Raw genomic sequence first — 17004 nt, 5'->3', positions numbered from 1 at the left:
CAACGCGCATGCGCGGGCAAAAAGATGACTTTCTGGGAAATGAAGTATACTCGTGCACACAACGCCGATAGGCAATGGCACTCTTTCTCAGAATGAAACTTCATTACCCACAATCAATGCGTGGGTAAGCTGAGCTGTTGCATTTCCTGTTATTTTTATTATCTAATACGAGGAGTATTATATTACTTCTCGTTCGCTGCTCCTAAGAACATCAGCGGAACTGGCTCGCAATTCCCTCTTTGTAATATTTCTGGTCGCAACTCTCATAGGCGCCGTTCAAAGCGGTTGCATCCAGAGCCATTTCAACGAGGGAGTTGCAAGCCGGTCTTTATGAGCAGCGGAGCGATCGCTAAAATGTACTACAAGACTATTTCTCGTTGGCAAGTGGTCGTGGGTTATCCTATTTTGAGGACATTTGTGTGAATCATTTTCGGAATATTTTGAAGGGAATACGTAGTACAACAGCAAACAGCCCATCGATAACGAACGCGAGGGTGGAGGCGTGGCAAACCGCCAACCCGGAAAACGAAGGTAACAAAAGATTACAACAAAATTAGAATTCAGTTTTGTGTAAAGTTACATTAAACGTATGTTTGAGTGTCTGTATATATTAATCCAAGTTAATTTAAATTTGTGTGTTCCGTTTACGAGTGCGTTGTCGTGGAAAAAAAACGAACACCACGCCCCCTAACATCTCTATCTCCCGTCGGCGAAATCTGCCCAATTTTAGTTAGATTAAACACATTTTATTACTATTAAACCACTAGTTATGTGTTACTTTGTTAATAGATGGCGAATTAGAAGAAATAAAACATTTTTTCCAATCCATTATCCTGTTATTGGTTTTTTCAGTGGGTTGGAACTAATTAATTTGTTTCCCATTCATTTCAATGGGAAACCTCCGCTCGAGTTACGAGAATCTCGTCATACGATCTCAGTCCCGGAACGGATTAAGATCGTATGTCGAGGTACCACTGTATTTAAAAACATGTCCAGTTAATGACAGTCCACCAGAAGAAAACCATAGATTAGGGAGCGTCTTTAATGAAATTTTGAAGTAGAAACCAAATCTGCTGCCTTATCTTCTTTGTTTCTAAAATTCTGAACTACTCAAACTCCATTTGAGTATTGGAGGGCACATGCTAACCAAACTTGCTCTCTGGCTGTGTCGCAACCCAGTATCTATGTACCCCATGCACTAGTTTTAACAGTAGAGACTTTTCAGTGCAATGCTACCTCAAATATAATAGATGAATAGGTAATCCGCTAACATGACTGAGATGCTTGTCTTCATTAGTGATCGAGCATTTAATAAGTTCAAGTAGTAACAGCTGTTTTTGTCAGGGTTACCACTCAAATATTTGCCCGTTGTGTGTACCTGTTATTTTTACTCTATGTAATAAAACGTTGTACCCAAATTTTAGCACTTTTCATCTTCAAGTGTCTTCATAATTTGGGGGTAAGATACGCAGTGTTTATATCTTTGTATTCTGCGCTTTCCTTCAGTTTGTGTGTGCATTTTGGCACCAGCATTATTAAAGCACCCTCCTATTTTTGACTGTTGTATTTATTTCGTAAAACTGAGTTGTATTGTTAACATTTAACAAAAGTTAACAAAATTACCATATTTACTCGCATATAAGCCGTCCGCGCGTATAAGCCGTACCCTGAAAATTGCCTTTAAATTGTTTCAATTTCTCACGTATAAGCCGCTCCCCTGATTCCCAATTTTCACCTCCATATTCATGGTTTTAATAGGGAGTACAAATGTGTTACTTTGAAGGGAAAATCTTAAGAAAAATCATCACAAGTGGTATTTCTGAGATACTGAATGAATCAAAAGCATATTATTAGGGTCAATATCATAAGGAAGTGAATATGCCTGTCTTTGTAAATGCAAAATATCAAATTCAATTTTAAAAAAGAAATAAGTCTATCTTGATGAGAACCTGATGCTTTCAAATTACAGAAATTACATTTTTTTTACAAGAAGTTTAAGATGTTGTGGCAGCCATATTGCTTCCAATGTCAAAATATCTCAATTCTTTCGATGGTTTATGAACCATATTACTCCAATAGTTGTCACTCAAACAAGAAATACAACAAAGAAATCAATATTAGCGAGTTAGCTTAGCGTTGCGATGTTCTTTGATAACGCTGGGACACCTCATCGACACAGATACCCCTGTCAGAGAGTGAGACAAAGGCACACAGATGATTCTTCAGCTTTTTTTATATCAAATCCAAGCAATTGACAATGTAGAGCATTCTTCTTTGACAACACATTACAGTCAACTTTGATGAACACTGAATCAAACTCCGCTGGAAACGTTCGCAGTACTCTCTACTAAAAACTACAACCCAAACTACAACTATAGGACCCCAAGCTGTCTGCCTAGGTGCCTCAACGAAAAGAAGGATATAACCTGCCTTTTAAAGAAAACAACTGAAAACATCGGACATTTATAACAAAGTGCAACTTAGTTTGATTTCAAAATCAAGGCTACTCGCGTCTGGCCAGTCAGAGCACGTTTGACTAGGTTTAGACGGCAGTGCCCTACGTAAGATGGCTGCCCTGGACCTAGGTAAGATGGCTGTGCTCCGAGCGACCAGTGACGGAAACGTGATTTTTTTTCACGTTTTATGCAGGATACATTTTTTTTTTTGAATTTCCTTCATAGATGTCAAAACAAATTTTGTTTGGTGTTTTATCTGTTTATCCTTTCTCTATTTTGAAATAAATGAAAGTATCGGCCCAATTTGCTTGCGTCGTGACGTTACGCACCGACGCAACGGCGCCATTTTGTCATGACATCACCGTGTCACAGCGCCATCAATTTGCTGTTTTTTTGCATGTTGTGTTTTTATGCGCATATAAGCCGTACCCTCGATTCAGTCATCATTTTTTTGCCCGACAAAAGCAGCTTATATGCGAGTAAATACAGTATTTGCCCCCTTCCTGATTTCTTTTATCACACATGGTTTCAGATCATCAAACCAATTTTATTATGACACAGACAAACCAAGGAAATAGAAAATGCAGTTTCTAAATGAAGATTTTATTTACCAAGGCAGAAAATATTACAAACTTGTCTGGCCCTCTGTGAAAAAGTAGTTGCCCCCTGAACCTAATAACGGGTTGTGCCACCTTTGGCAGCAATAACTGAAATCAAGCGTTTACAATAATTTGTCATAAGTCTTTCACAACGGTTTAGAGGAATTTTGGCCCACTCTTCTGTGTAGAATTGTTTCAATTCTGCAATATTAGAGGGTTTTCTAGCATGAAAAGCCTGTTTCAGGTCACACCACAGCATTTCAATAGAATTTCCATCCGGACTTTGACTTGGCCACTCCACAACCTTAACTTTGTTTTATTTTTTTTTGAGCCCTTCAGAGGTGGACCTGCTGGTGTGCTCTGGATCGTTGTCGTGCTGCATGCTCGAAGAACGCTGGAGTTTGAGCGCACGAACTGAGGGCTGGACGTTCTCCAAAATTTGCTGGTAGACAGCAGAATGAAACAGCAAAGCAGCCCCAGACCATCACACTGCCACCTCCATGCTTCACTGTTGGTATAGTGTTCTTTTGATGGAATGCTGTGCCATTTTTTTTCGCCAAATGTAACGGGCCACACACCAATAAGTTACACTTTTGGCTCATCAGTCCACAGAATGTTCTTCCAAAAGTGTGGAGGATCATCAAGATGTGTTTTGGCAAACCGAAGACGAGCCTTTAGATTATTTTTGTACAGCAATTGATTTCGCCTTAGAACTCTGCCATGGATGCTAGCTTTGGCCAGTGTTTTCCTTATCATAGAGACATGAACATTGACCTTATCTGAGCCCAGCAAGGCCTGCAGATCTTTTGATGTTTTTCTAGGTTCTTTTGTGATGACCTAAATACTCCTCATCGCACTCTTGGAGTAATTTTACCTGGCCAACCACTCCAGGGAAGGTTTGGCACTGTTCCCTGTTCTCTCATTTGTGGATAATGACTCTGACAGTGCTTCCCCGGCACGCCAAAGCTTTGGAAATGGCTTTGTAACCTTTTCCAGACTGATAGATGTCCATCACTTTTTTTCGCACTTCTGGAATTTCTTTGGATAGTGGCATGATGCTCTGATCTGATACATTCTATTTAAGTGTTTTCTTGATTCAACATGTAGTGGTAATCAGGTGTGGGTGTGGCCGGTGAAATTGAAGTCATCTTTCCTACAATTTTATCTATTTTGAGATTTAACAAAAGGGGTAATTTCTTTTTCACTGAGGGCCAGAAAAGTTTGTAATTTTTCTGCCTTGGTAAATAAAATAATAATTTAGAAACTGCATATTCTCTTTCCTTGGGTTGTCTCTGTCATACAAAAATTGATTTGATGGTTTGAAAACCTGTGTGTGATAAATATGCCAAAAACAAATCAGGAAGGGGCAAATATTTTTTTACGCCTCTGTATATATAAATGTTATAGATACCATTTTCAGCTAGTTTCGTCACAGATGGGTGTCGTCATCCATAATAATTAAAAGCAGAATACAGTAATCCCTCGAATATCGCGGGTAATGTAAACCAGACATTGCTTCGATAATCGGAAAACCGCTAAGTAGGATCACTTCTATTATTACTACATAGCATGTTTTCATGTCTATACAAAAATAGTACACAAGTACAATTACCAAGATATTTATTAAATAACACAGTTATAGGCATAGCAAAAGATTCTATTGTATTGATATCTAAATATAATCTATAAATAAAAAAATGTAAATACTTTATTGTACTCAATGAAAATAATTCCTCTCTGCTTGATTTAAATAATAAAAAATAGGTTATTGGGAGCTTTAGTCCAAGTCCTCTTTCTCAGATTCGAGAGACATTGGATCACCAATGGAATCTTCGGAGGGCGCTGGAGGGGAGCTTTTTATGAGGAGCTTCTACGAAAGGTTGTCAGCGGACGAGGAACATGGAGACCGGCATTTCTTTTCTTGTACAAACATGCTTTTGTACAAGGACCTGAGACTGTCAAGACGAGTGCCAAATTTCAATAGCTCCGACCATGTTGTCATCAAAATCCTGGACCCGTTGTCGCAAACTGAGTGCCATATTGTTTGTTGTTTGAACGAAATGCACACTCAAACAGCAGTAAGACAGGAGCAAGACCTATGTTATTTCTCAACTGGACATCTTTTATAGACAGCACAGTACAGTGAAAACATGAAGGACATCTGCCCTCCTTGGTCATTGTTTTGGCAATGTCTGATATCTTTCTTGGAAGGTCAGCCTGACCCTGGTTCATAAACTCATGTTGCTATCTGCGACTCACAATGTGTTATATAGACTAATGGGTGCCACAATATTCCACAATGCTCCTTCCTTTTGTAGTTTTGTTAACTACAAACACAATAGTACAGATCACACAGTTCAGTTCTTTGGACTTCCGGTGCCAGTCAGTCCTGGTGAATGATGATTCCGCCTTTATTACTGCCTGGAGGATTATTGTGCCTCTAAGAACGGCATCTGCGGTCCCCCGATCCTTTTCTTTTGATCACCTGCCGATGATCAGCACAGTGTCCGCTGGAGGGACCCCAGGTCGGCAAAGTCGTCCCTCGTCGTCCTGAGGTGGCGGCTCGGCACTCCACATGTTGGAGTTGGGCGCTCGCTCCACCTCTTCCAATCGTCATCCTCCTGGATGGATCCTCTTTGTTTAGACTTCCAGGAGTAAATTTTATTAGCAAAGGGCAAACTTTAGGAGTCCAGTCCGTTCTGGCTCCTCTTTATTTAGATAAAGGTTATCAGGAGCAAAGCATTTACTTCGTTGCAAGCAAGTTTGATATTAATAGTGATGAGCAAAGCAAGTTCAACAGTTAAGCAAAGCATATTCTTCGTTGTAAGCAAATGTATAATAATATGATATAAAATCCTGACATTCCTCCTTTTTATTATACATTTGCATACAATCTAATTCCTTTATGCCTATATTTTAATAACTTTTTTATGACAAATATAATTCCACCCGGGGTGGGGGTGTGTGCAGGTCTGCTCTTCACCCGAATTCCCCATACTTGCAGGTCAGGTCGGAAAAAGGAAGAACAAAATCACTCTCGTCCAATTCACTTTCCTATTGATCACAGTCACTGACATTAATGCTCTCACCATTAGGCGGTGTAATAAATGGATACAATTCTTGAAATTTTTAATTTGTAGGCGCAATTGCAGTAGTTATAAGTTAACTTCACAAAGTGTCTAAGGGGATAAGACAATGCCCACACAATGTCAAAGTAGTAGCAAAAACAGCCATTGAGATCACCACCATGAAGGCCAATTCCGACGGTCTTATCCCACCAGTCTGTCCAGGTGGACAATTCCACTTCAGAATGCCTCTTCGTTTTCTGGTTCAGGGTCTACAGGCCTTCATTGGCTCCGCACGTGTCCTTGGGGAAAAAGGTGCAACATTGATCTCCCATATCAATCGGTTTGTGGTCCTGGAAACCAAGAGACTGGTAGTCAGTATAATTTCCACGTTTTGGACATTGTAATGGATGTTGTTTATCCTATCCATATTATCTTTTGGAGTACCCCAAAGATAATAGACTCCAGCCTGCTGCAATTTGGTTAGCCAACCCATACTCGTCTGGTATGCCTCAGGGGATGCAAATGGCATCAATGTAAGTCGAGTCGTCATGCATCCATGAGGCTCAAAACCTTTGACAGAGGCCAGCCGCCGCAGCAAAATTCTGAGCCGCCAATTGTATCTCCTCGACTGTAGATGTAACAACAGATACTGGTAGGATCAGTGAAACCAAAGCACATAGTCCTGTTTCTTTTGGACAGAAGTCACATAATTTATTTGCACCACACCACCAACATAGGTCAAAACGTGGAATCAGTGACGCAGTTTGTCTTGGAACATGGTGACTCCCTGTCTCATTTACGGGCCCCAAATTGAGACCCTGCCCTGTAAGGTTCAAAGCGGGTAAAGTTAGCAAAGGCAATTGATACGACGAACCGGTGAGGCCGAGTCCCAACTCTGTTCTAGCCTTACACGCATTTTTTGTTGTTTGTTAAATTCAAAGACCCTAGTTACAATGTCTCAACTCACAGGGAGGGGTGGAAACAGAAGTGAGACGCCAATATAATCAAAACAAATGGTCTGAAAGTCATTTTGGATCTTCTTTGTTTTGTCCATTCCAAGCAGTCCAAGGCGTTTTGACTTCTCTTTGTTTATTCTAACTAAAGTTCTCAGGAGCAAAGCCTTTACTTCGTTGCAAGCAAACATAATAATATGAAACTAAGTTCAATAGTAAAGCAAAGCATATTCTTCATTGCAAGCAAATATATATGTGGAACTAATAATCCTGACAGCAATATTAGTGGAAAATTGGCTTTTCATTTACTGCTTTCTTAACAGGATAGACAACGTTTCATTCATTTTCCCTTTTTTATCTACTGTAATCAATAGCCAGACTGCCTTACCCCATATGGCCGTTCTACATCCCCCGGGAGTTCTCGCACGTTATCATAATAACTGCGTATATACGTCCCTCGGCCGATGCGACAGTCGCCCGCGAGCTGCTTCACGCCACTGTGTCCCGGCTGCAAACGTCACACCCCCAGTCTCTCCTTCTTATCTCTGGTGATTTTAACCATGCTCCCTTGGCTTCTACTCTCCCCACCTTCACTCAGTTTGTGAAGTGCCACACCAGGGAACAAAAAACTCTGGACCTGCTGTATGCCAACACAAAGGAGGCATACAGCTCAGTCCCCCTCCCCCCACTGGGCCGCTCAGACCACAACCTGGTCCATCTGATCCCCACCTACATCCCTATGGTGAGGAAAATAAAACCTACCACGAGGATCATACAAAGATGGACCGAGGAGACCAGCATGGTACTGAGGGACTGTTTTGAGACCACTGACTGGGAGGTGCTGTGCAATTCACATGGTAATGACATTGACCGCTTGACCCACTGCATCACAGATTATATTAACTTCTGTGTTGAGAACATTGTACCCTCCAAGAAGGTCCGTTGTTTCTCCAACAATAAGCCGTGGGTCACCAGGGATCTAAGGGCCCTCCTGAACAAGAAGAAGAGGGCTTTTAGGTCTGGGGAGAAAGAGAGCCTGAAAATGGTCCAGAAGGAGCTGAAGAGAGAGATAAGGAAGGGTAAGACCATCTACAGGAGGAAGCTGGAGAACCAACTCCAGAGAGGCAACACCAAAGAGGTCTGGAGGAGCTTGAGGACTATTTCGGGCCATGGAGGCAACAGCGAGAGAGACCCGGAGTCTGGCGGCAGGGAGTGGGCCAATGAACTGAATCAGTTCTTTAACAGATTCAGTCCTGCCCCCACTCCCCTGACCCCCCCAGACCAGAAGCAACGCTCCCCCCTCGTTCTCCTCCTCTTCCTCCCCCTCTTCCACCGGTCTCTGCATTACTGTCGATCAGGTGATAAAACAGCTCAAGAAGATCGAGGCAAGGAAGGCTACCGGTCCAGACGGCCTCAGCTCCAGACTACTGAGAGAGTGTGCGGATCAGCTTGGTATAGTGATTCTGCATATTTTCAACCTCAGCCTCAGTCTGCAGAAGGTCCCCACCTTGTGGAAAACTTCCTGCGTGGTCCCAGTTCCTAAGACTGCGTACCCCAGGGAGCCAAACCACTTCAGGCCGGTAGCATTAACCTCTCACCTGATCAAGACATTGGAGAGAATCATCCTCAATCACCTCAGTCCCCTGATGAATGCAGAGCTGGACCCTCTGCAGTTCGCCTATCGTCCAGGCCTTGGTGTGGAAGATGCTACCACCTACCTGATGCACAGGTCTCTTTCACACCTGGAGAACGCGGGAAGCACGCTGAGAATGATGTTTTTTGACCTCTCCAGTGCGTTCAACACCATTCAGCCGGTTCTACTGAGAGGGACACTGGAAAAGGCTGGAGTAAGGAACCACCTAGCCGCATGGATCATCGACTTCCTCACTGACAGACCACAATATGTGAGACTCCAGGACTGTACGTCTGATGTGGTAGCTTGCAGCACGGGGGCCCCACAAGGCACAGTGCTCTCTCCACTCCTCTTCTCCCTCTACACATCGGACTTTAAACATAATACAGACACCTGCCACCTCCAGAAGTTCTCTGACGACACCGCTATTGTTGGACGAGTGACGGACGGGAACGACCTGGAGTACAGGGGAGTCATCACAGCCTTTGTTGACTGGTGTAGGCAAAACCACCTCTACATCAACACCAGTAAGACAAAGGAAATGGTCATCGATTTTCGGAGGAATCCTCAACAGACCACTCAGGTGAACATCCAGGGTACAGACATTGAAATCGTGGAGAATTTTAAGTACCTGGGTGTTCACCTCAACAACAAACTAGACTGGTCCACAAACACAGATGCCCTGTACAAAAGGGGCCAGAGCCGCCTCTACCTACTGAGGAGTCTACGGTCCTTTGGAGTGTGCAGGACACTGCTGAGGACTTTCTACGACACTGTGGTGGCCTCTACAGTGTTTTATGCAGTGCTTTGTTGGGGATGCGGGAGCACGGAGAGGGACAGGAACAGGCTGAATAAGCTGGTCAGGAGGGCCAGCTCTGTTCTGGGCTGTCCTCTGGACTCTGTGGAGGAAGTGGGAGAGCGGAGGATGCTGACCAGGATGATGTCCATCATGGACAGCACCTCCCACCCCCTGCATGAGTCTGTGGAGTCCCTCCGAAGCTCCTTTAGCAATAGACTGCGGCACCCTCATTGCAGGAAGGAGCGCTTCCGCGGATCCTTCCTCCCATCAGCTGTCAGGCTCTTTAACAAAAAAATGGCTGTGTTAAGACCTACCGTATGCATGCATGTACATTTATGTGTATGTATGTATGTATATATGTGCTAAGCAACACGCTTATTTAATTATATATTTATTCATGTATTTATTTCTTGACCTACTTATTACCTATCTATTTATGTCTAAAATGCCTTTCCTATTCCTGCATCCTCACCCTCTTGCCACTGGAACAACGAAATTTCCCGAATACGGGATGAATAAAGTTATCCAATCCAATCCAATGCAAATTCCTTATGTTCCACATAAGAACATAAGAAGGTAGACTTGATTCCAAGACAATAGAATGATTCAAACAAAAATCATGTAAACTAAAAAATAGGAAAAAATTACAAAAGGCAAACCGGGCTGGATTCTTCATAGGGGTTCAAAAACCTCTCCAGCCATGCACAGAAAAACAGCTCTCATTCTCTGCAATAGTTGCATTCACATCAGTTAACATTCAGAAACAAGTGAATGAATCTATATTTCTAAATTTAATTGAACCACCACCACCCCCCGATCGCAAGAATTTGTATATTAAGCCTGTGCCCTTTAAGGCAATTAAGCCACATAACTTATAAAATGCATGCTAATCAAGAACTCCAAATTCAGTCAATAACCAATCCCTTCAAAAAGATTTTTTGTTTAGAAAAAAATTAACCCAAAAGTTTTATAGTGGCGCTGCACTCAGCCCAACACCTCCTTGTTCAGACATGAGACTTCCCATGAGTCAGTATAGCAGCCCACCCAAGAAAGCTTATCTACAAATTTGTTTTTTCCCTCAGTGCTCCCAAAATCATCATTTCCCAGAGCAGCTTATTTGTTCATTCATTCATCTTCCATACCACTCATCTTTGAAAGGGTTGCGGGGGTTGCTGGAGCCTAACCCAGCTGTCTTTGGTCGCCAGTCAGTCGTTGGGCACACAGAGAGACAAACGACCAATACCACCCCCGATGAAACCGCCACCAGCGCATCCCACCACCAAAGTCAGGCGACCACTACACCACGAGGCGGCACCTTATTTGTACATCCACACCTTAAGTTTCAGATTTGGACTTTGCTGCTGAATTTTCATTAAAATTGGATTTGATGAAATAGTTCTGCCATAATTAGTCGCTGCCATCCCTGAAACGGCTTATTGGGAATTTCAGAAATCGATTCCAAATTCCCAAATCTTTTCCACCTTGATATCTGATCGATTGGTTTTCTCGGTGGCCAGCAGATCAAATGCACAAGAAGACGGACAACCATTCACTCATATCCAGGGGTAATTTAGTGTGTTCAACTAGCGTGGAATGCATAATTTTGGTTTGTGGGGGGAAACTGGAGTACCCGTATATTTCTATATATAGTTCGCAGTCTAGCTTTGAATGCTCTGTTGACGCCAACATCTAGCGGCAGGAGTTCTTTTGTTAATCCACCTTAAATGATGGACGCCGTCATTCGGTTGACAAAAGAACTATATATCCCAGCTGCTTGCCGTAGTTGCACGAGCTGTTGCGGCTCAATATTGATCCATATTGTGTGTGTGCGTGCGTGCGCGCGTGCGCGTATATTGGATTGGATAACTTTATTCATCCCGTATTTGGGAAATTTCATTGTCACAGTAGCAAGAGGGTGAGAATGAAGATGCAGGTAAGGCATTTTAGACATAAATAGATAGGTAATCAATAAGTTAATAAATAAATAAATATATAAGTAAATAAATAATACATTTATAAATAAATAAATGTACATGTATATATGTATGTGTATATACAGGGTGTCCCAAAAAATGTATGCACATTAAAAATAATTGTAATCGTGGTGTTTAATTAGAATTTTATTATTTCAAAAGTGTGAGAATATTTACAAGTATCATTTTTTATTAACCGCCATAATTGTACCTACTGGGCACCTGAGAATCCACATGTTACTGTCGACCATCATGTCAATTTGCCGGGAATTACTGTATGGTGTGGTTTATCATCAAGAGGATTAATTGGACCATTCTTTTTTGACGCAACTGTAACCGGTCCCATTTACTTGAACTTGCTGCAACAATCTGTTATGCCATGCATTAGAGACGATTTTGAAGATGAAGTTTATTAGCATGAACTTCACAGGTTTTTTTCGCAACGGCAACAGCTGAGCTTACCCACATTGATTGTGGGTAATGAAGTTTTATTCTGAGAAAGAGTGCCATTGCCTATCGGCGTTGTGTGCACGAGTATACTTCATTACCCAGAAAGCCCTCTTTTTTCCTTCGCGTTGTGCGCTTCCTGGTCGAAACTCGTCTGAATAAATCGTTTGGTGCTCGTAGATATTGTTATACACGAAAGAGATGCGGCAAAAAAAGACTGTGCTACAATGATAAACAGCCTCTCATGTCATGGCCTGGCTTGGTCGCATCTCGGAATTGTAATCGTATCGCGAGCGAATTATTCAATCGAAATTTTCGTCGTACCACAAGCATGTCGTACCACGGGCATGTTGTATCACGAGGTACCACTGTATTATATGTGTATATGTGTATTGTGTGTGTATGTGTATTGCGTGTGTGTATATGTGTATATATATATATATATATATATATGTGTGTGTCTATGTATATATATTTATATATACCGTATTTTCACGACTATACAGCGCATCGTATTTTTAGCCGCAGTGTCAGTAACAAGTGCTATTTCTGTATTTTAAACACAAAGGACGCATCGTTTTTATGGCCGCAGACAGGCATGGCAAAACATACTAGCTTAAACATGCACGCTACACCCACACGCTAAAAGCACGTTTTTAAAAAGGCAACAGAAGCAAAACTGAGTTCTTTATTTTATTTTACCCATTTTACAATGTACTCACATCATCACTCACAAATCCATCAAAGTCCTAATTTTCTGTGTCCGAATTGAACAATTGTCCAAATTAGTCATCGAAAATGCTGAGTTAAATACGTTCGTCCAGGCGGCCACAATCCATTCCCAAATAGTAGCTAGCTAGTAGCTAGCGTAACTATTCCGGGGCTGTCTTCCATGCTTCGTAAGGCTGTGTTGATGCCGATCGCCAGGCCACAATCCATTCGCAAATAGTAGCTAGTAGGTAGCGTAACTATTCCGGGGCTGTCTTCCATGCTTCGTAAGGCTGTGTTGATGCCGATCCCCAGGCCACAATCCATTCGCAAATAGTAGCTAGCGTAACTAGCCCGGCGCTGCCTGCCACCCTTCGTAAACCTGTGCTGATGTCGATGTATACAGGCCACAATCCATTCGCAAATAGTAGCTAGCTAGTAGCTAGCGTAACTAGCCATGCGGTGCCTGCAACCCTCCGTAAAGCTGTGCTGATATTGATGTATACAGGCCACAATTCATTCGCAAATAGTAGTTAGCTAGTAGTTAGCGTAACTAGCCCGGCGCTGCCTGCCACCCTTCGTAAAGCTATGCTGATGTCGATGTATACAGGCCACAATCCATTCGCAAATAGTAGCTAGCTAGTAGCTAGCGTAACTAGGCCGGCGCTGCCTGCCACCCTTCGTAAAGCTGTGTTGATGTCGATGTACAGGCCACAATCCATTGGGTGTATTGAGAAAAGAACTACATATCCCAGCAGTCACTGCGCAGTACTTTTCCTACGGGGAAAATAGTAGAGTCGGGGGCCGCTTGCCGCAGTTGTGAGAGATGGTGTGCCCTATCGACTGATTTATTTTATTTTATCGTGATAACAATTTTAGTATTGGTCCATATATAAAGCGCACTGGATTATAAGGTGGCCTGTCTATTTTGGAGAAATTTAAGACTTATGTGCGCCTTATAGGTATATATACACTATAAACATATACACATACTTAGTACTTTCAGAAATCAGAAGAAATTCACTGCGCCCCCTGAAGATTCCATCAATAATTGAATAATAATCGAATCTGACGAAGAGGACTTGGACTAAAGCTCCCAATAACCAGTTTTTTTGTTTTAAATCAAGTGAAGGAACTATTTTCACTGAGTTCAGTTTATAAATAAATCACAATCTTTTTGTATATAGATTATCGTTAGACATTACAGTCTTTGTAATATTTAATACATACACTTCTTGATAATTGTACTTGTATTTCTGTATAGGCATGAAAACATGTATTGTAGTAAAAATAGGGCTGATCTTACTTTGCGGTTTTTCGATTATAGCGGCCATGTCTGGTCTACATTATCCGCCATACTCGAGGGATTACTATGTTCTCTTTGGATTTTTATAATTTGACTTTATATTTGTTCTTTGTGTTCATCTTCCAGCAAAACACATCATCAAGATTGATGGAAAAGCAGGCCTCTTCAAAGGGCTTGTTCCAAGGCTTTGTGCTGGCACCATCGGCACTGTAGTGCATAGTAAAATTGTGCAGGTATGATTGATTGTGAGTGTTCTAAGGTTCTTCGGTTTTTGGTTGACGAAACCCATGACGGCTAATGACAAGAACCGGAAAATGTTACAGAACACACACAGGAACAAGTCCGAAGCACAACAGTACTGATTTATAAATATTATCATGACTTTTCTCATTTCAATTAAAAGTGCAAGATTTAAAGCTTGCACAGTAATACTTTGAGATACGATCTGAGTGAGAGAGAGTGAGAGAGTGAGTGAGAGAGTGAGTGAGAGAGTGAGTGAGAGAGTGAGTGAGAGAGTGAGTGAGAGAGTGAGTGAGAGAGTGAGTGAGAGAGTGAGTGAGAGAGAGAGAGAGTGAGAGAGAGAGTGAGAGAGAGAGTGAGAGAGAGGGAGTGAGAGAGGGAGTGAGAGAGGGAGTGAGAGAGGGAGTGAGAGAGGGAGTGAGAGAGGCAGTGAGAGAGGCAGTGAGAGAGGCAGTGAGAGAGGCAGTGAGAGAGGCAGTGAGAGAGGCAGTGAGTGAGAGAGAGAGGGAGTGAGAGAGAGAGGGAGTGAGAGAGAGAGGGAGTGAGAGAGAGAGGGAGTGAGAGAGAGAGGGAGTGAGAGAGAGGGAGTGAGAGAGAGGGAGTGAGAGAGAGAGGGAGTGAGAGAGAGAGGGAGTGAGAGAGAGAGGGAGTGAGAGAGAGAGGGAGTGAGAGAGAGAGGGAGTGAGAGAGGGAGTGAGAGAGAGAGGGAGTGAGAGAGAGAGGGAGTGAGAGAGAGAGGGAGTGAGAGAGAGAGGGAGTGAGAGAGGGAGTGAGAGAGGGAGTGTGAGAACGCGCTGGTAGCATAATATACAGTAATCCCTTGAATATCGCGCCTTCAACTTTCAGATCTTGGGGATTTATTTAAAGTTCATAAAAATGAAAATCCACGCTGAAACTCGCAAGCGGAAGCCACTCCCCTGTCCTCCGCTGGCTACTAGGACTCAGCACTGAAGTAAAAAAAAAAACATTTTTTTTAAATGGGGGTGACCCTACTTCGCGGTTTTTCATTCATCGCGGCCATGTCTGGTCTACATTAATAATAATAATCGAGGGATTACTGTAAACATAAATTTAACTTATATGAACTTAGATGATGAAACAGACACAAATTTTAATCTTACCTTACACTAAATTTACCGTAATTGCTCGCATATAAACCGCCTGCGCATATAAGACGCACCCTTAAAATGTCCTTAAAATTGTTGAATTTTACAATTTCTCGTGTATAAGCCAACGCCTGATTCACAATTTCCCCCCATATCCACGGTTTTAATAGGAAGTACAAATGTATTACTTTGAAGGGAAAAGCTTAAGAAAAATCATCGCAAGTGGTATTTCTGAGATACTGTATGAATCAAAAGCACATTATTAGCGTCAATATCATAAGGAAGTTAATATGCCTGTCTTTGTAAAAAAAATCAAATTATTCAATTTGAAAAAAAGAAATGTGTATCTCAGGGGTCGGGAACCTTTTTGACGAAGAGAGCCACAACCAATTCATATTTTTCAATGTTGTTCCTTGTGAGCCATACCACGAATTTAAAAGTCTAAATACATAGATGTAAACGAGTTCCTTTTCAACTTTTTTTGTAATTTCACCACTTTTAAAATGGAAAAAAACTGATTAAAAAAAAAAAAAAGATTCTTATGCTGTTGCTAATCAATGATAGGATGCATTCCAGAAGTCTACTGCAAAAAAAATGAAGATTAAAGCAAAAAAATGAAGATTAAAGCAGTTCTAAATATCTCAGTTCTGTCAACAGGGATTTCCATATTTTAGCTCACAGGTTAGCAAAGAGCCAGATGCACCCATCAAAAGAGCCACATGTGGCTCCCGAGCCATAGGTTCCCTACCCCTGGTCTATCTTAATGAGAAACTAATGCTTTTTGACAGAAATTACAATGTTTTTATCAGAACTTTAAGATGTTGTGGCAGCCATATTGCTTCTAAATAACCAGACTGGCTTCTTCCATATGCAAATTCCTTACTTATCACCAGTGAACATAAGAAGGTAGACTTGATTCCAAGACAATAAAATTAAACAAACAAAAATCGTGTAAACTAAAGGGATAGAAAAAATTGGATTGATATCTTGAGCCTGTGCCCTTTATAGCAATTAAGCCACATAACTTCTAAAATGCATGCTAATCAAGAACTCGAAATTCAATCCAAATGTTACCACTTTCTCCAATACAGTGGTACCTTGAGATACGAGCTTAATTCGTTCCGGGACTGAGCTCATATGTCGATATTCTCGTAACTCGAACGAACGTTTCCCTTTGAAATGAACTAAAAACAAATTAATTCGTTCCAACCCTCTGGAAAAAAAAAAACTGGATATTGGATTGGAAAAACGTTTTATTTCTTCTAATTCGCCATCTATGTACAAAGTAACACATAACTAGTGGTTTAATATTACTACAATGTGTTTAATAGTACTAAAATTATACAGATTTCGAAGGGGGGGAGAGAGCGAGACGGACATAGAGAGGGGGGAGAAAGAGAGACTTTTTGCACGGCAACGCGCTCGTAACATAACATAAACAAATTTAAATGAACTTGGATGACGATGCAGACACACAAAAATATTTGTAATCTAACCTTACACTAAACTTAATTCTAATTTTGTATTAAAGTTTGATACCTTTCTTCCGGGTTGGCTCTATTTGCCCCGCCTCCACCCTGACTTTCACCATCGATGGGCTGTTTGCTTTTGTATTCCCTTCAAAATATTCCGAAAATGATGCACACAAATGTCCTCACAATAGGATAACGCAGGACCACTTGCCAACGAGAAGTAATATATACTCCTCGTATTAGC

General features: G+C 41.7%; 1 protein-coding gene across 3 annotated transcripts in view; it reads left to right on the top strand.

Annotated features, from left to right (window-relative positions):
• Positions 1 to 17004, top strand: part of mtch2 (mitochondrial carrier homolog 2) — a 92075-nt gene that overhangs the window by 34336 nt on the left and 40735 nt on the right. For 2 of the 3 annotated variants that reach the window (XM_077594968.1, XM_077594969.1), the window contains one exon: positions 14069 to 14175. The exons of the other annotated variant lie outside the window; for it this stretch is intronic. In XM_077594968.1, coding sequence (XP_077451094.1) covers positions 14069 to 14175 — 107 coding nt within the window. The remainder of the gene's footprint in view (positions 1 to 14068; positions 14176 to 17004) is intronic. 3 annotated transcript variants of the gene reach the window in all.

The sequence above is a fragment of the Stigmatopora argus genome, chromosome 2, assembly GCF_051989625.1.
Source record: "Stigmatopora argus isolate UIUO_Sarg chromosome 2, RoL_Sarg_1.0, whole genome shotgun sequence".
Lineage (NCBI taxonomy): Eukaryota > Metazoa > Chordata > Actinopteri > Syngnathiformes > Syngnathidae > Stigmatopora > Stigmatopora argus.
Note: the sequence above shows the minus strand (reverse complement) of the source record. Positions and strands in the feature narration are given on the sequence as shown.